This window comes from Neltuma alba, unplaced genomic scaffold (assembly GCF_004799145.2).
Source record: "Neltuma alba isolate B1F8T4 unplaced genomic scaffold, ASM479914v2 tig00001887_pilon, whole genome shotgun sequence".
NCBI lineage: Eukaryota > Viridiplantae > Streptophyta > Magnoliopsida > Fabales > Fabaceae > Neltuma > Neltuma alba.
This window is the reverse complement of record NW_021632656.1, coordinates 97,648-120,989: the sequence shown is the minus strand read 5'-3', so window position 1 is coordinate 120,989 and position 23,342 is coordinate 97,648. Positions and strand designations below refer to the sequence as shown.

The following is a 23,342-nucleotide window of genomic DNA, read 5'->3' as shown; positions in this document are numbered from 1 at the left end:
AGTGTTGGTAAGATCCTTACCTTACTTATTAATAGAAGAAATTATCCTTCCCGTTCTTATTTTCATTTGTTCATTCTTTAGCTAATTCAGTCTTTACCTTACTCCATCAACCTGATTAAGCAACTAAATCAAATGAATAAGGATTACCTAATTTGTGGTTTGTGTCCATTGTGGCAATTTTTTTAACTCGAGCTACAACTAAACAGCCACTGTCTACTTGTTTAATCATCTAAAAATGATATTGATGGCCTTTTCATCAAGATACTATAAACAGTAGAAAAGCATACTAAAATGCTATATAGTATTTATCAAAATGTTGCATTTAAAATTGTTCACAGCCTAAATAGGTTTAAATTTTTACAAAATTTATTCACCCTAAGAGTGAGTTACACTCTTGTCAACTATATCAGATGTGAAATTTATCTTTCTTCAATCAAAAGCAACATTGCTTGACTCTGAAATGATTTTGATCTTGTTAGATTCTCACAGCAAATGATACCAGAACCTTGAAAATCATTTGATGTTTTTCGTTTGCCATGGTATCATTTAATGTGAGAATATGACAAGATTAAAGGTGTGTTTGCTTAGCAGTGATAGAAGTAGCTTTTATTTCATTTGATTTTTGCAAAACGTAAGTTAGAGTAAAAGTCAGTTAATATAATATAATTTATGTTTAGATTGACTTTTATAAATAAAAAATCCATTTGACAAGTTAAAACTTGTTTGGATAAACAATGAAAAAGCATGTTTAGATGTAAAATAACTAAAAAGAACATGAGTTTTAGTTTAAATATATAATGCATAAAATTTGATACATTTAAAAAATATTAAAATTAAAATATACAAATAAAGAGTTAATGTATTATAAAAAGAATTATAAATACTAAAAAACAGTTAATTAGATATATTTAATTTAATTTTTACATATAGCTATTGAATATTATTTTAATTTTTTTTTTCAGATTTTTAATGCCCAATTCAAAATTAGTAAGATATATCAATTGGGTTCGTAGTATACTCTCATGATTAAATTTTATCAATTAAATATTAAGTTGTTGGGTTTTCCTAGTGATTTTATCTAGCTTTTCTTTCAAAAGTTGGTTTCCTAAAAAGTCCACCCAAACAGTTCACAAATTCCAAATAAGTTAACCTTCGTTCCACAAATTCTTAGGCATGTTTAGACCTTTAAACAAAGATCCAAACAGGTGCTAAAATTGTTTGAGATGTGAACAATTTTGCCTTTAATTTAAGAAAAGTAAATGTCACATTTGATGTAGTTGGCAAGAGTGTAACTTGTTTGGACTATTTTTAAATATAGCATTTTATTAAAAATCTTTTACATTGTGGGGTTTTAGTGTTTTATTTTTACTATTTATAGTATCTTAGTTGGAAAAAAAAAGGCCATAATGACAATTGAACAAACACCTTGCAGTCAATTACATTACAGTCCACAAGTGATCGAGAGTGAAATGCAAATTCAGCATAAATTCCAGCAATATATATATTTATATATCACAATTAATCAAGTCTACAACATTTGTAAACTCGAATGTACTTATCAAGGTCCGGGAAAAAAAAACTCGAATGTACTTACTAACACAACTCCCTATAAATCACAATTACATTACAAAATTCTAATCAGAAATCTCATAATCACAATATAAAAAGAGGAGAACGAGTAGAATCGCCCACTCCTCCATGAAGCTCAATGCTCGATCTCGCCACATCATCCCAAGAGCTGAAGAAATTTAATGGACTCCATAGCACCCTCGAACACCTCCTCCATGAAGGACCAAAGGAAAGGGTGAAATGAGAACATCCACGTGACAGCTCCAGAGGAGATGGAAATTGAGATACGATGGACGAATGGACGAGAGGAGGTAAAGGATCGGATTAGAATTGAGACTGGATGGAGGAATTGGTAAAGATGATGATCAACACGAGAGTGAGAGAGGTGAAGAAGATGACGTTGAGGCGTGCGTATGAATCTGATTAGGGAGTTTCAGCGATAGTCACAATGTTAATGCAAGTGTTTGGGACTGGCATAAGCAATTTTAAGGTGGGAATTAAAATAGGTGCTGCATGGAATGCAATGCAAATATAAAATTTTCACTACAAATCACAGGATCTGACACAGTTAGCACTTAACTAGATTTCTTAAGCATCTGGTTAATGGTTTGATTCTTGGCGGTCTGTATGGAGAGGACAGCTCAACCAAAAAAAAAAAAACAACAAATTCTAGCTACAAAAAATATGCCTCCTCTCAAATTCCAACTTTGTCCATTTTCTTTAATTCCTTGACCAATTGAGAAGTGTTGTGCCACATGACCTACAACAACAACTAAAATAAGTAGGATCGTATGTTCAAAAATAAGAAATATTTAGGAGTAAGAAATATTAATAAAAATACAGCAATTTAGCCACTAAAACTCCCTAAATTTACACTCAAATCTACATGTTAAGTGTTAACACTTGTTATAAACCTATTAAAGCCCACAAAAGCATAAGATTAACTCTTGAAAGGCTTTACCAGTGTCTACATCAATATTTTACGAATTAATCTTATATTAAATGATAATTTTGCCTACAAATCGTTTTGCTAGCTTTTCCCGGTCATTTAGTGTTGTTATTTCACTAGCTTTTCTTTGTATCCCATCCCATGGATGGCCTCTTACAATAATTGTTGATTTCTTTATAGCATTGGAATTCTTCCATCTTTACGAGTTCATAGCCATTCCTCTCCTTCATAAGCAAACTCCCATGTGTATCAACCATGAATAACCATGAATAATTGTTGATTTCACTAGCATTGGATTTTTTGGGGGGAAGGGAGGGGAAAGGCGTGCTTAGTTAGAAGGAGAGGAGATGCAAGGAAAAATTGTCTTTTTTCTCCTCCTCCTCTCCCCCTACAAAATTAGGATTTTTGGAGGAGAAAAAAATAATTTGAGATGTCCTGACTAAAATACCCATATTATTTTTCTAATATTATTACAATTATATCCATTTACAACTTTAGCCGCTTCTTTGTCCTTGCCCTTGTCTTGCCCCTGCTCTACTTGATCACCCTTCTTCCTCCATCATTGTTGTTGGCATGGGTGTTTAAGATGTCCCGTCCTAGAATTGTTCATATTGGAATGGGACTCAAGATGAGGGTGACTCATCCCAGTCCCATCCTAGTATATCATACGTATGCCAAGGGAATGACCATTTATAGTAGAAAGTGCAAACCAAACGGCCAAAAAAATCTGGATTACATGGAATGAGCTTCCCATGAATTGAACCAAACGAGCCAATTACCCACATTTTCACTTGGATGAATTTAACGTTTTCTGAAGATGACCGTATTATAGGCCGAAGGACACACCAAATGCAAGAACAGTATCACATTTGAAATCTTCATTAGTTTGGTGAGGGCAAGCAAACACAATTTCAACTGTCCATAACTGAATCACAGGTTGCCAAAAGAATAAATAAATACACAGACAAAACAAGTACTTCATGCAGCACCGAACCAAAATTTCATAATATAGCATAGTATAAGATCAGATGTTCATTCCAAAACTAAATAAACCCTAGTGTCTCTTTCTATCCCAGGTGAACAGGATGATTGAATTTTGGCAGTTTATTAAAAGAAGCAAGATGTTCCATACAAGATTCATGGTACATGAACAGAAGCTCCAAGCCTCCAAGTATTCAACGCTTGACCCATTGGAAACTTTTTCTTGCTTTGGCCTTTCCGGGCTTTTTCCTTTCTACCACACGAGGATCCCGAGTCAAGAAACCAGCTGCTAAAAAATAAACATTAGTACATCATCATCGGGGCAAAGTAGAGTTAGGATTGATTCATGGAGAAAAATACAATACCGAATCTCAGTTAATTGTATTGAGAAAGGGGGGAACAAACTAAGAACTCCTGAAGTCCATGTTCTCTTCCAAATCCCCTCAAAAAATTATAGAGAGAAAGACTACCTTTTAAGTAAATAGCTAATGAAATGTACTACATTTGATTTCAACAATAATATCCATCCTGAATATAGATCTAATGAACATAAAGAAGTTCGTTTAAAATTTAAAAATACAAAAAATAAATGATACTAAATAAAGTTTTGAGAAACACATTTTCAATGCTTTTAGTAAGATAATTAATAATTGTATTGAAAGTATTTTGGTAATCGATTTAATTGTTGGTCTATTCATTGGTTTTGAGTGAGAGCTCATAATAGAAGGGAGAATTAATTTTTTTATATATAATACTGGCAATGGTAAAGTAATTTAACCATCTCTAAGAGGAAGCGAGAGAAATATATCCTTTATCTTTTGCACAAGACGTGTTGACTCAAACATAGTATGATAAAGCAACTGATAGAAGGCTTAGTTATTATACCACTTCTAAGTGCGGGACGCAAGTCTGGTTCCCAGCTTTGCAAAGCCCTACTGATCCCCAACCGTATTGCTCCAACTTGACCTGTTATCACAACACATTTTTTACGTACAAACGAAAAGGATATAAACTACCAGATGATTAAATGCTTTGAAAACCCAATAGACATTCCAACTCCTGTTAGAATACGTCCATCCTCTAGTTTGTTATTGCTACTTTCAAGCATTTTATCTTAATGTCAAATTTAAAATTTCAGGCAGGTAGCTTGGTAAAGGACCAAAGTAGATTAAAGATGACAATATATCATGATCGATGCTCGTCAGATTTTTACAGTGGTGAGAATATAGCATGCACAATTTCAAGGTATGATCATAGAAGATTGTGTGAAGGCCAATGTCAGCACGTCTGAAAAAGTGTGCGCTAGCTTGTGCTATTGAAGAGACAAGGTGTTTTTTTTCTTTTTTTCCTTTCCAACTCGCACCCAATACCCAGGGCTCCTCTTCAATTGGAGGATTTATCAGGGCCCAAAATAACACTGATTAAATTGGGTAGGACCTTTTCGAGTGGCAAGCGCTACAACCAAATATTTAACATGGCAGTATTCCCAGGCTCAAGCTTGAAACCTTCAGTTAAGCTAGTTCAACCCTCTTGCCAGTTGCAGCAAGTGCTCGGTCACCTTTTTTTTTTAATACATAATGTCTCCTCCAAAAGACCAAAACTTCCAAACAGTTGGTTCCATAAATAAATAGCTGCAGGACATTGTTATAAAAGATGAGCAGCTATTTTAGCACTACCTAGAATGAGATGCGATATAACTATCAGGTCAAAGGGCTTTTATGGACCTATGAGCACACAACACCATTCGTATTAATCTTAGTATTAATGTCTAAACTAACCGTTGCTAACTTAGAAAAGGTAGTGATTTGTTATCAAGAAACAATAGAAAAGTCTGTTAATCATCTTCGTTTGAAGAATCATTTGTAATTTTTCAAAACCTCAAAAATGTAGTTATAATTCAATCAGAAGAAATATAGAGAACCAACAGGAAGAATGACATATGCATCAGGAACCTTTCATTTTTAATTACTCGGAATCTTCCAATAATAGAAAAAAGTCCCTCAGGTCAAAAAAAAGAAAAAAGAAAAAAGTCCATTGTTGATAAATCCTACCCCTTACCACTAAATGAGTTAGAAAATTTCAACCATTTAAATAAACAGAGACAGGAACAATGGATACTTCTGCCTCAATCCCATCTGTCAATAGAACAAGTTTGTAAATATCAAGCACCAAGCAGATATGCCTAAAAAAAAAAAAAAAAAATCTATGTTACCCAAAAAAAAAAAAAAAAAAAAGAAATAAAATCTCATACAGCTCACTCATGATTTTTTACAGTTATGATAGAACTCCAAGCAATCCCTCTACATCTGACTTAAGAATGCTAACAATTCTGGAAAACATCAACAGTGAGACTGTTATGTAATTATAATTATAAATAGGGAAATATTTAAAGATGATATAAATACGAAAAATAGGATTTAAATGATATTAGTAGGACTTAGATAGGATCTAATTATATTAGTAGGATTTGGATAGATTAGGATATTTAGATAATATTTAGATAATATTTGGATTTATATCTATTAGCGCTTTTGATTATAAATAAGTACTCAGTATCCTTTGTAACCCAGTTTTGGAATGTGATTAGAATTATTCAGTTTCTCTTGGTCTTCTTCTCTTCTGTAATTCTCCTCTGATTCTCTTACTCTTTTCCCTTCTCTTTTCTCTTTCTCTCTCCTATTCCTTTACCTTCCATAACAGTCTCTTTCTCTCTCCTTTACCTTCCAAACAGTTGGAACCCTCTTCAGTCTCAAATTTAGCAGAAAATAAAATGTGGCTTAGGCAACGTGGTAGTGTGAAGGAGTTCAATGACTTCTTTGATGGAGTCATGAGCAAAATGAAACTGCCAGAAAGGTATCATGTTATGATATATATGGCTGGCCTTAAGCAAGAATTAGCAGATATCATGAAGCCCTTTAGGCCTATTAGTTTAGATGACGCTAAGACTTTTGCCCATACTCAAGAAATCCTCTTATCTTGGAAGAACAAGTGCCAATCATCTCATAAAGAAAAAAAAAGGTTTCACTAATCAAGAAGGAGGCTTGGAAGTTCAAGAAGCAAATATCTCATATGAAAAAGAGTCCATCGAACTACAAGAGTCATTAGGATTCAACGAACAACCAACGACCATTGCCCAAGAAGTGTCTGTTGAAGTGCAAGAACCCTTGGAGCTTAATGATAACATCAAGAAAGATCTTTCGTATGAGTATGGAAGTGAAGAAGATTCTGATGATCAAACAGAAGACTTGGCAGTTCAAAATATGATAAAAACACTATCCATACTGATGACGGATTTGATGACCTTAATGAAGGAAAAGTCAAAGACACAACTCTCACCAAGATTGGGTTTTGCGTTTATGGGCCTTTTCTTTCATGAAATGAGTCACAACTTCTTGTTACCATTGATCAGTTTTAATTGGGTTTCTCTTCACATTTCTCCTATAAGATTCTTGGTTCAAATTTGGTTCAAAGGCAAATTAATCAAGATGCTCTTTAGTGTTGGTCTGGGACGAGTTTTTGTGTACTTGACCCTTGAGGGCAAGGGTCTTTTGGGGAAGGGGTTATTGTTATGTAATTATAATTATAAATAGGGAAATATTTAAAGATGATATAAATAGGATAAATAGGATTTAAATGATATTAGTAGGACTTAGATAGGATTTAATTATATTAGTAGGATTTGGATAGATTAGGATATTCAGATAATATTAGGATATATATTTGGATTTATATCTATTAGCGCTTTTGATTATAAATAAGTACTCAGTATCCTTTGTAACTCAATATTGGAATGTGATTAGAAATTATTCAGTTTCTCTTGGTCTTCTTCTCCTCTCTAATTCTCCTCTGATTCTCTTACTCTTTTCCCTTCTCTTTTCTCTTTCTCTCTCCTATTCCTTTACTTTCCATAACAGAAACCATAAAAGCCCACAGCATCTCTTCATCCACCCAGCCAATAACTTTCCCTATTTCTTCCTCCTCAATAGATTTCTCCAACTAAGCTGCCTTGAGGAATCAGGCCCCAATCCAAGGCTCAAATGAAATGTTTGCTAGAGGAGTCCCTTTATACACACCAGCTAAAGAAAAATGATTTTCAGCAATTACTTGGACATTCATAATATGAACCCTATTCTCAGACTGCAATTTCTTAGCAAAATTTCCAACTACCTGCGACCACTATGTAAAATAATTTAGACTTCTCATTCACGTCTTTAGCCCACTTAATTGTTGATTTCTCACTCCAAATTATCTCTTTTCTAAAGTCTCCACCTGATTGATGCTCAAGCATACTTTCCCTCTTCCACAGAGATCACTATCTCAACCTCAAACTTATCCGGGAATCAGATATAGATAAATAATTATCTCACAACAGATCCAAATTTCCAGAAAACTCAGTATTAACACCTTAAGCAAGTCTTGATAAATATTCAGCATCATCACAAGCTTTAAAATTCCTGATCTAGCCATATATTCACAAAAATAATACATCCTCACCTCACATATTCAAAAAGTGACTTGAAAATAAAAATCTACAGCAAGCCAAACAAATGCCTTTCTTCAAGCCTAAACAATTTATTCTATTCTAGAAAACGTGATTTTAATAAAATAAATCTGAATAATAATAGTTTAGTTACTAAAAATATGAATCATATTAGTTTTACGTCCATGCCACAAGGCTAATTAAGCACATCATGTCACAGAGTTCTCATCTCCTTTCAAGATTTGAACTTTGCAAGAACCTTGTCAACCAATATAAGTACGTATTTGTGTGACCAAGTTTGTGTCATTAAAACACAGAAGCTTACCATTATACTTAAATAAGATATATGCCATAGTTTACAAAGAAAACCAGATATTCTATTAACACTATTGACAGGATCGTAGAATGGCAGTTAAGAATTGTTAACTATTTGCAAAGACTCTTTGGGGGAGAAAATGTTCTGCTTTTGTCAAACTTTCCAAATTTGTCCCATCATACCTTTTTGCACGGCTCTCCAATTTGGTGTTTTCAGTCTTCTCCCGGGAAATTTCCTTTGAAAAATTCACTTTGCCAGAATTCGTTCTAATAGAGAAATTCATGAACTAGTGGTTATTTTTTAGATTAAGTACTTTAGAACCATATTTTAGAGCCCATATGCCTTTGTTCATACTTACAGCAGAGTTTAAAAAGTTTAACTACAGGTTCATCAAATGTTCTCTTTTCTAAATCCTCTTTAACTACTTCTCCCAATAGGCCATCAATTTATTCTTGAGACTTTTAGTTGGAAACCAGAAACTCTCCTCAAAGTGAAATCTTTTGTTTGGACAGTGGTACTCAAAAGAATGCAGATTCAAAAACAATACAGGGCACCTTCTCCTAACATTTGATTTCTGTGTAGGGACAACTCAGTAATGAGGAACAATTAGACACTTCTTACAGTGTAGTACGCCTACTTCTCTTTGGAATAAGTTATTTGATATTGTTGCCAGATCTGCGTTAGTCCAGAAAATCTGGATAAACTTCTCATTGATATAATTTGGGGGTAGAAATAAGATTACAAAGTTTTGTGGCACTATGTATTTTTTGCTTTTGTGGCACTAAGTATTTTTTGCTGTGATTCAGTGTGTTTAGTTTGAAAGAAATGCTAGAATTCTTAAAGTGTTTCCACTACACTCAATGACTAATGGAGAAAAGATCTTATCTCTTGCTTTCTTTTAGTGTTCTTTTTGGCGGGATTTGTGCTCAACTGTTATTTACTTAAGTTCATTATTTCTTTCCTAATTTTTCTTCTTTTTCCTTTTCAGTACGTTATCTCTCATAGGAGGTTGTCTTGCCCAGCAGTTTTCTAATAATTCATTTTCTTTTCCAAAAATGAATTATGAATGAATGAACAGAACATGGCACTATCATAACAGAATCATTGAGAATTAAATGCAAAGACAGAAGATGTAATTATAAGTCATTAACCTTACCTGAAACACCACCTCCTTTCACAGTACAATTGACATCCCAAAGCCCCAATGTCTTCGTCTCAGAGAAAGGTCGTAATAGGGTAGCCCGATGTTCAAGCATAGGAAAGCAGACATCAAATTCTTTATCATTAACTTTAAATTTACCATCACCAGGCTGAACCCAAACACGAGCTACACTGCACTTCCTTCTTCCTGTTCCATAGGCACGTCCTTTCTCATCTACTTTTCTCACTCTTGCTTTTGCAGCTTCCTCCTGTTTCTGTCGCTCAATTTCAGCTCTAGTAGATTTTTTAGTACTCTTTTCATAGCGCATGTCTTCTATTTCTCTAAGGGGTGGCAAGCCATCAACCTCTTCAAAGTCCTTCAATGCCATCAAACTGTCAATCATTTCATCCGTAATTCCAGAAGCAGCAATAAGATCACCAAAAGCACGGTTGGGTCCTGTAATTGAAAATAATAATATGAAAACTTCAGATTTCCTCTCAACATTAGGAAAGTGGCATTGCATTCCACGATCCATGAGTAAATAAACATCTTTGTATCACATAAATAACCCCAAAAAAAAAAAATGTAACTTCAGCAAGCAAATTGTATTAAAAGAGAAAAGAAAAAGGCAACAAGAAGAATAAACAGAAAATGAGTTGATACAACTGATACCAGTTATGATACATAAAATATAAGACAATGGACAAAAATCTAGAGCTTTTGATTTTCTTCTTCCTCAGTTGTGATATTATCAACAAAAAGATGAGATGGAGAATTTTCAGATTGTTCAGCAAATGAATATAAAGGGTGGGTTTTCCCCAGGTACAGCCCCTTTCAAAAATGCATCCAATATGTGAGTGAGCCATATCCACGTCATATCTAAAGTTAGATCATTTTCACCGATGCAAATATGCAGTGCTCAGTTCTAACAAACATCCCCACTCAAATCGCACTGCATATATGTTTTATTCTCAATGAAGGTCCACCTCTTCTATATTCCTTAAACTAATCTCAATTTACACGTTGTCTACTGCAACATCCTCATCTCAATTTAATTTGATGGTTGTCCAGTACTTGATCCGAAGTGCAAATGAAGAAGTATAATGGCTAATGGGGGCAAAAAACATGAAAGGCCGCCTGTCAACCAAATTTTAAACTCAATTGCTCAAGATGAATTCCCTAAATTATTCTCGCTTCAAAATCATCATCACTTCATAGAATATGATGACGCACTGCAAGTGATTTTTCCCATATATTGCTCCCTTAATTAAGCATTATTAAACTATCACTTCCACATTCTTACTACAGGTGCCTAATTGTTATGTTTCGACTCGTTAACCACTAGAATATCCTATAACAACAGACAAAAAGTAATTATGATCCAGAGTTGGATGATTTCGAAGTAGGAGATTTTTCTTTGCAGGCACTAAATACACTATGTTTAGCGCATTTATCACTGTATTTCCTCCTATTTTGTGCTATATTTTCCTTTTATAGGAATCAATAGGGCTGGTTTGATCAGTACCCTTCCTCTCCAAGCAACAAAAAGAGAATAAATACGGCCCTGAAGATAGCAGTTACACCATATGGAAAGCCTTTTCTTTTTCTGACTGTGAAGCTTCCATACATGAAAAGTCCTCCTAGTAGCAAGACTACTTATGTTTCACAAATATAGCATAAGCAATTTTGTGCAGCATCATTTTACTACTGAACTTATTCTTCATTCCACTCATCATTAACAGATTTCCATCTAATTATTAACCATAAAGATGCCAGCTTTCTGTTCAACCACTAACTATCAGCAAACCTATGTTAAGCAATGGGACTTGAAAAGACATACTCAGTCCTTAACATTTTGATATTGTCATTTTATCATCTTTACAGCTTTCATTAGACTCTTCTATACTAACACAGCTAGAAGCGTGGAAGCCCAAAACAAAAAGAAACACGATAGAAACAGATGAATAAAACAAAGCAGAATCTTCCCAAAATAGGACTTGTTCAAACCGCGCAAGGGGAAACGCTAAGGGTTGTCTAAACAATATTCTACTTCAATTCTCTAAAAAATCCAGAAGGATTGGTTCAAGACTTATTTGTAATATGAAAACTCATCAGTGAAACCGTGCTCACACCTAAAATTACAAAATAAGGTTTCATAAGAAAATGCAACAATATTAGAATTCACCAAATGAGGATTGATTATGCAAAATAATTATACTTATCGTCTCATTGCTTAGCAATGTTTTGCTTTAAGAATGATACATTGACATTTGAAAACGAAATATATACTTGTGATCACCAAAACACAAATCATCACCCACTAAAATAGCTGATAAAAAATGACAAACTGCATTTCGGGTTGACCATTACTGTCAATATGAATCTTGTTATTATGCGCAGAAAAGACTTATAATTTACCTTTGAGAACCGCAGTCAACTGTTTCTCTTCCTTCTCAAGTTTTTCAGGATCCTCAATTTTCTGACTATCAGTTGTCTCACTCTCCACAATACTACTATCAGGCCTGAAATCACTCGCATTGTTTACAATATCTTGAAAATTAAACACATCTTTCTCTTCCTCCCGTAAGGTCCAAGGTTTCGAGGCCCCAGCCAACAAGGACCAATGGTGGTTAGAAAATTGATCCCTACCATTGTTGTTATTGTTCCCATCGGTGGAGAAGTACTTAGGGAAAATAAAAAAATTCGAGGTGGTGGCAGAGGTGGTGGCAGAATAGATGAAATATGGTTGGGGATGTGAGATAGACTTTGAAGTAATCAATACAAAGCGTCGGAAATGGGGGGATTTGGGTATTAGGCGAGAAAACATGGTTAAAAACCGGGCAAAAAATCAAACTTTACCAGCAACACAGAACGGTCTCCGAAATTTGAATGACTGGAGGTATCATAACATTGATTCCGTGAGAGCTGAAACAGCCATCAAACCGCTAGATAATTGCTGCCAACGACGACGACCGGAGAAGGGAAGAGTCTGAAGACGGCGGCGAGGGAGCGACGACGAGCACGGTGAGTGAGGATGCAAAGGTGGGTACAACGGGAAAGGGGTATCGCTGCTCTGTGCGCTCTCCCAAGGTGTATTTTTACGACAAGTTCGACTAAAATTTCCAGTTCTCTAGTTTATAGATTAATGGAGAAATTTAGAGACAAAATTTTGCATGTTTGTGTACGGGTGGTTTAAATTGAATTATACTGGCTCTTATTTTTAATATAAAATCTCGTTTGATTTTTATTTTGATCTTAAATATAAAACCCCAATCTATTTTATCTCTTATATTTATATATTTTTTCTCAAGTAGTCCTTCTTATAATAATAGTTGTAACCAATACACTTGATTAGCAAGGATATTTTAGGAAAGACAACTCCTCTTTATTATAAAAAACTAACTTAATTTATTTCCTTAATCTCCTCAAATTAGTCAATTAACTCTTATTTTTAGGACAAGAGATAGTATAAAACTACTTTAATTTTAAAAAAGGATTTTTCTTGTTGTCGAGAAAATCCTAATTAAAACCAATTAAAATACTTAGATTCAAATTGAGGCCAACATTGTTAATCAGGACATGAAGTCTAATTAAAAATTGCTTAATATTATTAAATGATTAGAATATTATCAAAATATAAATAACTTTTTTAGTGTTTGAAATTTTATATATATATAAGTAAAACCTTCAAAGTATTTTAACAAAACATTTGTAAATTATAATATAAGTAGTCTTTTTTCTTTTTAGGGTGTACATATTTATTTTGAGATCTTGAAATATTTTAATTGCAAGAAATATTTGATAGCTAGTTGTTATAATTTACATTTTGTGTTGGATCCAACATTACTCAAATAAATAAAACTAATCCAAATTATGAGAACTGAAATTAAAAAAATTATTTAAAGGTTACTAATATTTGTAATTTAAATATTTTATTAAAATATTTTTAATGGTTTTATTTTTTAAAATTAAAGCAGGCATTCTGATTATTTAATAATATTTACAAATTCCTAATCAGGTATCATGACCTAATTAGAAATTTTCTAAGAATTTAGGCCTAAACTTAAATTTAAGTATTTCAATTTGTTTTAATTTGAATTCTACCTTTTTTCTAGTTTCTAATCTTAGCACCATTAATTTTTAAACACTGGTCTTATAATTTGGAAAAATACCCAAAAATACCTTTAAAATTTTAAAATACCAAATCAAGAATGATTACAAAAATGTTTTGTTATTTACTTTTTAAATGTTACCAATTATTATTAAAGTATAGTAAACAAAATTGATTTAGAATTTTGAAATTCAAATATATTTTTTAGAATTCTCCCTATAATTTTACATATTAACAAAATATTTTCAAATAATGTATTAGTAAAAATTATAAATAAGTACCCTCAAAATATGAAAATCCAAATAATTGATTTCAGTTGGCATAATCCCAAATCATTCCACAAGTATTGAAATGTAATTTTGAAAATTTCATGTTTTGATTATGATACTCCTCACTTAAAAGGAAAAAAGCCACCTCAATATCCTCGTTAGCTGCAATATTGACAATCAGGTAGCGGCAATTAGGATTTTTTTTATTATAAAATTAGCTAATAAAATGCAGTAAATCACTAATGAAATGCAGTAAATAGCGAAAATAGTGTTGGAAATATTCAAAATGTGTATAATAAATAGTTAGTGAAATATAGTAGATATTTCATTTGCATTTCATTAGCTATATACTACATCTCAATATTTCATAAGTTATTTACTACAATAATTATTTAAAGTTGGTAGGGTCCAACCCGTCAACCCAACAAAAATGGCAGGTTAAGATTGCCTAAAAGCCAACTTGCTAGCAATTGAAACTTTTTAACTCGCACCTCCAAACTCACAACCTGTCGCGAGTTAGTTTGCCAACCTGTGAGCTAACTTGCATTTTTTTTTTATATTTTTCAATTTTATTAATTATTATAATTATATTATCATATTTTATATCCTATATAAAAATAAAAAAAATATCTATGTCATCTCTTTGTTTTTGAATCAAGTATTTGAAGGAAAGATAAAAATTTTATTAAGAGTCCTTACTTTGAGTTAATGTCTTTGTTAGGGTAAAATTGTCATAATTGGTTATTAATTGTATTCAATTGATTTCTAGGACAATTGATGCTTCAAATTGTTGGCTTTTATTATAGGACACTTGAGAATTAAAGCCAAGATTGAAGACCAAAGCATTACACAACATGAGAGTTTCCAAGAAAATGCTGTGATATGGCAAAAAGTCTAAAAATGTTGCATCAGTGACTACTCTGGAATAGTTCGCCGGGGTAAACTTTTGAGTTCGCCGTGGCAAACTCTCAACATTTCACTAAAATTCTTCTCTAGAATAGTTCGCCGCAGCCAACTTTTGAGTTCGTCGTGGCAATCTCTCTCGTATCAGTGACATCATATTCGGATCCAGAATGCAAAAATGGACCCTTTACTTATATGATTTGACCCAGATGGACCCCTAAAACCATTAGAAACCCTATTTTTGACCAATCACTCCATTCTATTATCAAGAACACCTCTATTCTCTCATCCTCTTGCCTCTCCAACTCCATCTTCTTCTCCATCCATTTCCTTCACCTTTTCTTCATTCCATCTCATTTCCTTCCACTCTCAGCTACCATGGCTGACGAATTCACTTCAGTTGGAGCTTTTCTTGAAGCTATGGAGGGCTAGGGTTTATCAACTCTTGAAGAATGGTGGTGTGGCATGAGTTTCCAAACTTCAAAGGGGAGTTTAGTTTCAGTTTTCAATTTTTAGCTATAATTTATGGCTTTCTAGGTCTAGGAGTGGTAAATTGTTAGTTAAGAACTTGGGATTGTTACTGTAATCATTGGTTAATGATTTACATTTGTATTTTGGATTGGTTAATGTTGAATTCTGTGCTTCAATATATGTAGTTACATATATGTTTCCTTGTAACTCTCTTGATTCTCTCTTATCTTACATGGTCATGTTTTGATATTGAGTTGATTTTGGGTTGAAACGAACCAATTGCATGATCATTCTCAAATTACACATTAGGGGAGCTTAATAATGTTTTCATTAATAAAGTCCATTTAATCAAAATTAAGCATAATTATCATTAAAAAGAGCCAAAATCTATGATAAATACCCTTAAAATGATATGAAATAACATAGAACAATAGGGTTCAATCAGATAATCTTGGTAAAGTATTGTTTACAAGTTCGTGAATAGTTAGATCAGGTTGAAATTTGGCAAGCCAGTCCAGGACATCCAACTCATTGGTTTCAACAATTAGATCAATCTATGAGGCGCGATTTATTAGATACGCTTTGAAATCGTTTTTCTAGATTGCATAGATAGAACCCTTAGTAACTAATTATTATTTTTTAATTCATTCACTGTTGGATTAAGCTAAAAATTTGAGGGTAGACTTTAAACATATAAGTCACTAATTTTAATGGTTAGATCAATAATTAGACATTGTAGTGAGAATAATGTCACTCATATTAAAGATGTTTTTCTAAGATCTTCGAAGATAGAACCTAGGTTTTAAATTAGGGGTCTTCTATCTAGGTTATGAATTGATGATTCTAATGATTTAATCTAATAACTCAAAGATAATCTAAGTTAAGGGATCCTAGGAATTGAATCTACATTATCATATATATGTTCTTACTCCGACCTTTAGAAAAAGCCTTTCAAAATAGAATTCTAAGTAATAGTTGAGGTCTTAGAGGAGGAGTTAGGGGTTAAAACTTGATGAGTATCTTACCTTAATACTACAAAGATAAATTTTTAATTTTGTTAGTAGTTATAAATCATACTTTGGTGTTTTTGATTTTTGGCCTTACTTGTGTTTGACTGTTAGTTAGGAGACTATGTAACTAAAATTTTATCTTTTGCATGCTCTAGTATGTGCTATTGAGTGATTTTTATAAATGAATTCTTTTATATAAAGTTTTGATTTGCATAAATTGTCTAGTGGGATATTGTTTGAAAGAAGCTAAATAACATGATCAATTTTAGAAACAATTGACTCTTTGGGATATGGTGCATGAGTTAGAGTTTTAATGAGCTATGATTTAAACATTGGACTCAATGAGTTATTGAGGTTGTTATTAAGAAAACCTAATGGATTTGTGAAACTCCCAATATCTTGAGTGGACTACGATTGCCATCAAAACCATTCTCAGGAGATTTCCTATCATTCATTTCCATTCCATTATCATTATCCAAAAATACAAAAAAATATAGTAGCTTAGGTTTGTTTTCATTGCATTTAGTTTAGTCACCATTCATTTAAATCTTAAATTACATTGCATGGCATTTAGTCTAGCTTAGGTAATTAATAAAGGCTTCCAAAAGTGAAACGACCCGAGTTTGCAGTATACAACATCTTAGATATTAAACACATCTTTTCGTTCCTCCCGTAAGGTATATGGTTTCAGGAGCTCTTCTCCATGCCATAGCTGGTTGCTAAAATCACCACCCTTCTCATCAGTTTTCTTGTGAAGCCCTTTAAATATAGCATCCTCGTCTTCATTATCAAGACCTTTCTCTTCTAATCACCATTGGTCCTTGTTGGCTGGGGCCTTGGCGCCATCATCTCCCTCATTAAATCCATCAAATCCTCCAGCAAACATAGTGTCAAACTTATCTTCACTCTCCTGGAAATCATTGCAAACACCGGTAGAAGGTTGATCCCTGCCATTGTTGTTATTACTCCCATTGGTGGAGAAGTATTGGGAGAAAATAAGAAAATTCAGCATGGTGGCAGAATAGGTGAAATATGATTCGGGTGGCGGCAGAATAGATTATTTCTATCGGTTTAGTGTTATTTACTGGGTTGGCTAATATTTTTAAATTAATTATTTTAGTTAAACAGATTTGTTTGGTGAAAAATTTGATATTTTCATTATCGAACTTTTGATTAAATTATTTAGTTACGTGTATTTGATGTATATTGGATCTCTAATGGTTTATTTTAGATATTTAAACTTGAGATTGGATTTGTAAATTTTAAATATGATAATTTTATATTTTAAAATTTTCAGAAATTTTTATTAAAGTAAATATTTTGGAAGATTTAAATAAAAAAGTGGATTGTTAATATATTATAATTTTGTGCTAAAAGATTTAAGTAAGGGTTGTCACCAAAACAAAAAAAAAATTTAAGTAAGGGATATGAGAGCTATGAGATTTTAGCATAGAATTAGAAACTTTAACTTATATACTTGCTCAAGTAATTAATTAAATAGCTTGTGTATTGATATGCAAATATAATGATTGTGTAGATTAAATTATTGAATTGTTGATTTGAATACAGGATTAACCTTGTAGTAATCATTTTCCTAGTAGGCAAGACGTAACTTCTTTTCACTTATTATACATGCTTATATGTTGTTTATGATTGATTTTAAATTATATGGGATTTATGAAGTAACTAAATTATGACATTAGCTATGAAACTATGTTGTTATTGAAATTGTCTTGTGGGACTTTTTTTATTAAAAACAATTATATATATGACTGTGATGATCTCATGTGTTTATGGGTTGTTGGGAATTGGAAATTCAAACTGATTTTAGCATGTTGATGATTTATTATGAATATAATCTTTTGAGTATCGATATGAGAGGGGTGGCAGATGTTAATAATGGGAATTATACCACAGAGGATATAAGGGGGTGCATCATGTACACTAGATGATATAAGTTGGTAGGGCTATCAGCTATACATGGGTTGGTCCTTTAGCCCAATTACTCAATAGAGGGCATTGACACATCGTTAGTGAACTAGAGGGGGAACCCATAGTTTTGTATTCTGCTCTGTGGATTTTGGCCGCTCCATATCTCTTGATATGTGAGCTTATTTGATTACCAGTCACATGGATAAAAATTTAACCAATGGGTTTAGTTAGATAATATAAGGTTGGTCGATATAAGGGAGGTGAGAAGATTATCTATTACACTTTGTTAAATGTTTCGACAATATGAAATCTGCTTGAATACTATGAATTTGTGATTATCTCACTTGACACCTTATGAGCACTTATTTGTATACTTAATAAGTAGGATTGTTGGTTATTGAGGCTTTTGTCTCATCCTGTTGATTTAACACTTTTCCAAGTGATAATTACCTTTCAAGTCTCTCAGGGAAGGCTCCAGAAGTTTGAGCTACTGCTGTAAAATTGTAGTGTTTTCACTCTTTTAATTGTCTTGGATAGATGTATATTGCCATACTAGGGCACATTCCACATACTCTGATTTGTTATGAGACTGATTGTATTGACTTTGTAGTTTTGATTAACTATTACTAAATTGCATGTTAGTAGAAGACCGGAGGCTTCAAGGTGTTTACATGTGGTTTTTGTTGTGAATGGTGGACCCACAATGATTTTTAATACTAGATGACTTTTAGTTTTAGAAAGTTATGAAAGGCATTATTCAGTGATGTTATGTTATGGGCTTATGATTCAATATGACATTTTGGGTTTCATAAAGCCCTATTTATTATGGATTTTTGGTGTACATGCAATTAATTTAGAAAAGACCTTTTAACCATAATAGACATATTTATTGATCGGTTTAACTCCTTTTTCTTATCATGGTTAACTTCTCTTGTGATTTAAGTTGCTTATATAACCATGGTTGCATTTCTAAATGTTTTACAGAGTTCCTATTCTGCCATGGTTGACTTTTCAATATTGATAAATTCAAATAATTAGAAGTTTTGTTGTTACATATTTGGCATTAGAGCGAGGTTTCAATGTTAGGACTTGTGGTTACGGACCCACCATGCTTCCATTGTGCAACTCTGATGCATATAATGGCAATATACAATATTCACACATATCCTTTCTTATCTTGTCTTGTTTGTTGTGTTTTAATACTCACTTTCTATGTCGGGTTACATCCCTGGGTAGGGAGGAGATGGTATGCACGCAACCATGACAAATTGGCCCTGGAGGTAACTAACCTTCAAATCCACCTAACTAACCTCAACAAAACAATGAAGCTTTCTTACAATGGATGATTGATCTAGTGATTGTTAGTCACAGCTTCACCTAAGAGGGGGTGAATTGGATGATATATAAAAAATTGATGTTAGAAACAATCTCACCCAAGAGGGGGGTGAATTGGGTGAGTTATAAAAATTTTCAATCAAATGCGTGACAGTATTGAATAAAAACAGAGAGTCAGAGTAAGGAGAAATTTAACCGCAGAGAGGAGACACAAGATTTATACTGGTTCGGTCTACACCACGTGACCTACTTCCAGTCCCCAGAACACCTCTGAGTATTTCACTATCTTCCAAGATCGACAGGGCTCTTGGTGCCTCGGTACAGTAATTGAATCGCTCAATCACTCCCCCTTACTCCCGTAAGGATACAAGCCCTCTCAAGAGTCCACACTCTTGAGTATCACTCAAGTTTTTAATAAGAGTAGTAATTGGCTCTCTTACAGAGTGAATTTAATGATAAACACTGATGCTCGGTAGTAACGTGAAAAACAGAGTATTGAATGCTAGACTAAATAATCGCAGGTGGTAGTTTCGGTATTCAATCTCCTCATTAATGCTTCTTCGCGCCTTTTATAGTTGATATCGTTAAGTAGCCGTTAGACGGAAGAGCTTCTAGCCGTTGTGACTCCGTTTGCGTGTTTCGCTGGTTTCAACGGCTCCGCCATTAATGCGTCTGAGCTTCTGACACTGTAGGTCGCAGTCTACGTAATCCCGTTGAAGAGCCGTTGCACTCGTTTTCATTAATCTGCATATTTTAAGCTTTAAGCAAATGAGAGTCTTGCGGTGAATACTTTAATCATGAATGAAGAAGAGAAAACAAATTTATCATTCAAAGATTTGTGACGAAATCATTTATCTGTAAGAAGAGCAGAAAGTCATTCTGGTTTAGTTTGATCGAAGAGATGATCAATTACTTGATGATAGATCAGGTTATCGATAAACAGAATGAAGACTTTTCGAATTAATTCACCAATATTATCGATCAAGTGTTGGATCATTGACTTTAAGAATTATCATAGTAAAAGGAAATCAATCCATGATCGAACAAGTGATCGAACACTTGTTTGATCGAACAGATTATCGATAATTCAAATGTTATTGAAATGAAACTTAGTCATTGATGATCGAACAACTTATCGATAAATGTATGATGGATAATGTTATCGATAACCCATGGGTATGAATATATTCAATGAAAGACACAGACTATCTGAAGTGATCGAACAGTTGATCGATCAATGAATATTCGAACAAATGATCGAATAAAGTGAGAAGAGAAATTTAATCCTGTAAGACAAAGAAACTGATTATCGATCACGTTTTGTGAAAACATGAGTTTCAAGGAATTGAATGATCGATCATATTATCAAAAAACCAGTGATCGATTAGGTGATCGAATAATAGTTCAACATAAGTTAATGTGAATATAGCAATCCTTAGACTCTTTATCGATCATGTTATGTGAAAAAGTTATTTATGCAAACAAGTTAAATTATCGATAATGTTATCGATAATTTGGTTGTAGGAAAACTAAATAAGAGTAGATAAAGATATTGATTATCGATCATGTGATCGATAATTTTATGATCAGTAAGGTTATCGATCCATCAGTGAAGTTGATTACCTGCATTCAGAGAGTTAGAGCATAATGTTCGAACACGTGATCGATAAACAAATGATCGAGAATATGATCGATAAATTGGTAACAGAATTAATGTGCAGAACAAGTAGATTGTGTTACCTTTTATCGAAGTCGTTATTGATAACTGATTTATCGATCACGTGATCGATAAATACACTTCAGATTTGGTTCTCTTATCAGTAACTCGATTGTTTATCTGATATTATCGATCAGTTGATCGATAATTAACTATACTCTTGTGTGATTTCCACGTTAGCGATAATCGATCACTTTATCGAATAATTACTTATCGAATAGTTCTTCGATCCAAATACCTACTATAAACCTGATTTACACTTGAACAATTATCTGAAACCTTAGCGATAAACGATTGATCGATCAGTTGATCGATCAAAATACTTAACCCAAATTATCTGACTTTGTTATCATCAAAACTATAATCCTAACAATTGACTCAATAAAATAAATAACCAATTAAAGCAATGGAGACGGGTTTAGAAAGATTTCACTAAGGATGAACAAATGAGCAATGACACAGGAGATTATACTGGTTTAGTCTCAACCACTTGACCTACATCCAGTCCTCAGAGTGCCTCGAGTTTTCCACTATACCCCAAGATTTAATAGGCTCTTGGGACCTTAGTATAGCAATTGAGTCACTCTCAATTACTCCCCCTTACTACTAGTAAGGTTACAATCTCCTCAAGAGTCCAGACTTTTAAGCCACTCTGTGCTCATGCCTAAAATTACAAAATAAGGTTCCAGAAGAAAACACAACAATATTAGAATTCACCAAATGAGGATTGATTATGCAAACTAATTATACTTATCGTCTCATTGCTTAGTCATATTTTGCTTCAAGAACGATATATTGACATTTGAAAACGAAATGTATGCATGCGATCACCAACACACGAATCATCACCTACTAAAATAGCTGATAAAAAAATAACAAACCGCATTTTGGGTTGAGCATTACTGCCAATACGAATCTTACTATTATGCATAGAAAAGGCTTTTAATTTACCTTTGAGAACGACAGTCAACTGTTTCTCTTCCTTCTCAAGTTTCTTAGGATCCTCAATTCTCTGACTATCAGTTGTCTCACTCTCCACAATACTACTCTCAGGCCTGAAGTCACTCGGATTGCTTACAACATCATGGAAATTAAACACATCTTCCCCTTCCTCTCGTAGGGTCCATGGTTTCAGGAGCTCTTCTCCATGCCATACCTGGTTGCCAAAATCACCACCCTTCTCATCAGTTTTCTTGTGAAGCCCTTTATATATAGCATCCTTGTCTTTATTATCAAGACCCTTCTCTTCTAACCACCATTGGTCCTTGTTGGCTGGGGCCTTGGCGTCGTCATCTCCCTCATTAAATTCATCAAATCTTCTGCTATCTTCGGTGAACATAACGTCAAACTTATCCTCATTCTTTCGGAAATCTTTGCTGACACCGGTAGAAGGTTGATCCATGCCATTGTTGTTATTGTTCCAATTGGTAGAGAAGCATTGGGGGAAAATAAGAAAAGTTGGAGTAGTAGTAGAATAGGTGAAATATGGTTCAGCATGTGAGATAGACTTTGAAGTAATCAACACAAAGCATCGAAAATAGGGGGTTTGGGTATTATGTGGGATAGCATGGTTAAAAACCAAGCATAAAATCGAACTTTTCCAAAAACACAGAACGATCTCCAGAAATTTGAATGATTGAAGGTGTCATAACTTTGATTACGTAAAAGCTGAAACAACCATTAAAACTGCTAGATAGTAGCTGCCGACGACAATGACCAGAGAAAGGAAGAGTCTGAAGACAACAACGAAGGAGCGAGGATGAATACAGTCAGTGAGGATACAAAGGGTGGGTACAGCGGGAAAGGAGTTTAACAAGCTACCCCTGCACCGCTACTCCGTCTGCTCATGCTAGGTTTATTTTTATTCCAAGTTTGACTAATTTCCAATTCTCTGGTTCATAGATTAATGGAGAAATTTAGGGACAAAATTTTGCTTGTTTGTGTATAGGTGCGTTTAAATTGAATTATACTAGCTCCTATCTTTAATATGAGATCTTGTTTAATTTTTATTTTGGTCCTAAATATAAGACCCCAATCCACTTTTTCTCTCATATTTGTACCTTTTTTCCTAAGTAGTCCTTATAATGGTAGTTGTAGCCAATACACTTGATTAGCAAGGACATTTTAAGAAAGACAACACATATTTATTACAAATAAC

General features: G+C 33.4%; 1 protein-coding gene and 1 long non-coding RNA gene across 3 annotated transcripts; one reads left to right on the top strand and one right to left on the bottom strand.

Moving 5' to 3' along the window:
* Positions 1 to 3,431: 3,431 nt before the first annotated feature.
* On the bottom strand, positions 3,432 to 12,505 carry LOC114713351 (30S ribosomal protein S9, mitochondrial-like). Of its 2 annotated transcripts, none has more exons than XM_028897985.1 (4): positions 11,855 to 12,505; positions 9,452 to 9,892; positions 4,385 to 4,465; positions 3,432 to 3,788 (listed from the first exon to the last, which is right to left on the bottom strand). In XM_028897985.1, exons 1-4 carry the CDS (start codon positions 12,261 to 12,263, stop codon positions 3,694 to 3,696), a joined length of 1,026 nt encoding a protein of 341 aa, XP_028753818.1. In that variant the 5' UTR covers positions 12,264 to 12,505; the 3' UTR covers positions 3,432 to 3,693. The 2 variants fall into 2 exon arrangements, with proteins under 2 accessions (XP_028753818.1, XP_028753825.1); XM_028897992.1 differs by having other exon boundaries at positions 3,432 to 3,785.
* LOC114713373 (uncharacterized) lies at positions 9,765 to 22,238 on the top strand. Its single transcript, XR_003737335.1, has 3 exons — positions 9,765 to 9,894; positions 15,216 to 15,220; positions 22,143 to 22,238. It is a non-coding gene; the product is annotated as an uncharacterized LOC114713373 (long non-coding RNA).
* The last annotated feature ends 1,104 nt before the right edge of the window (positions 22,239 to 23,342 follow it).

What these genes read in the sequence shown, in the direction of transcription:
- LOC114713351 (XM_028897985.1), bottom strand. Translation starts at nt 12,263, where the DNA reads ATGTTTTCTCGCCTAATACCCAAATCCCCCCATTTCCGACGCTTTGTA. An exon ending in GTTGACTGCGGTTCTCAAAG is followed by an intron (nt 9,893 to 11,854) that starts GTAAATTATAAG and finishes TTTCAATTACAG; the next exon opens with GACCCAACCGTGCTTTTGGT. An exon ending in GCGTCCCGCACTTAGAAGTG is followed by an intron (nt 3,789 to 4,384) that starts GTATAATAACTA and finishes TTTATTTTTTAG; the next exon opens with CAGCTGGTTTCTTGACTCGG.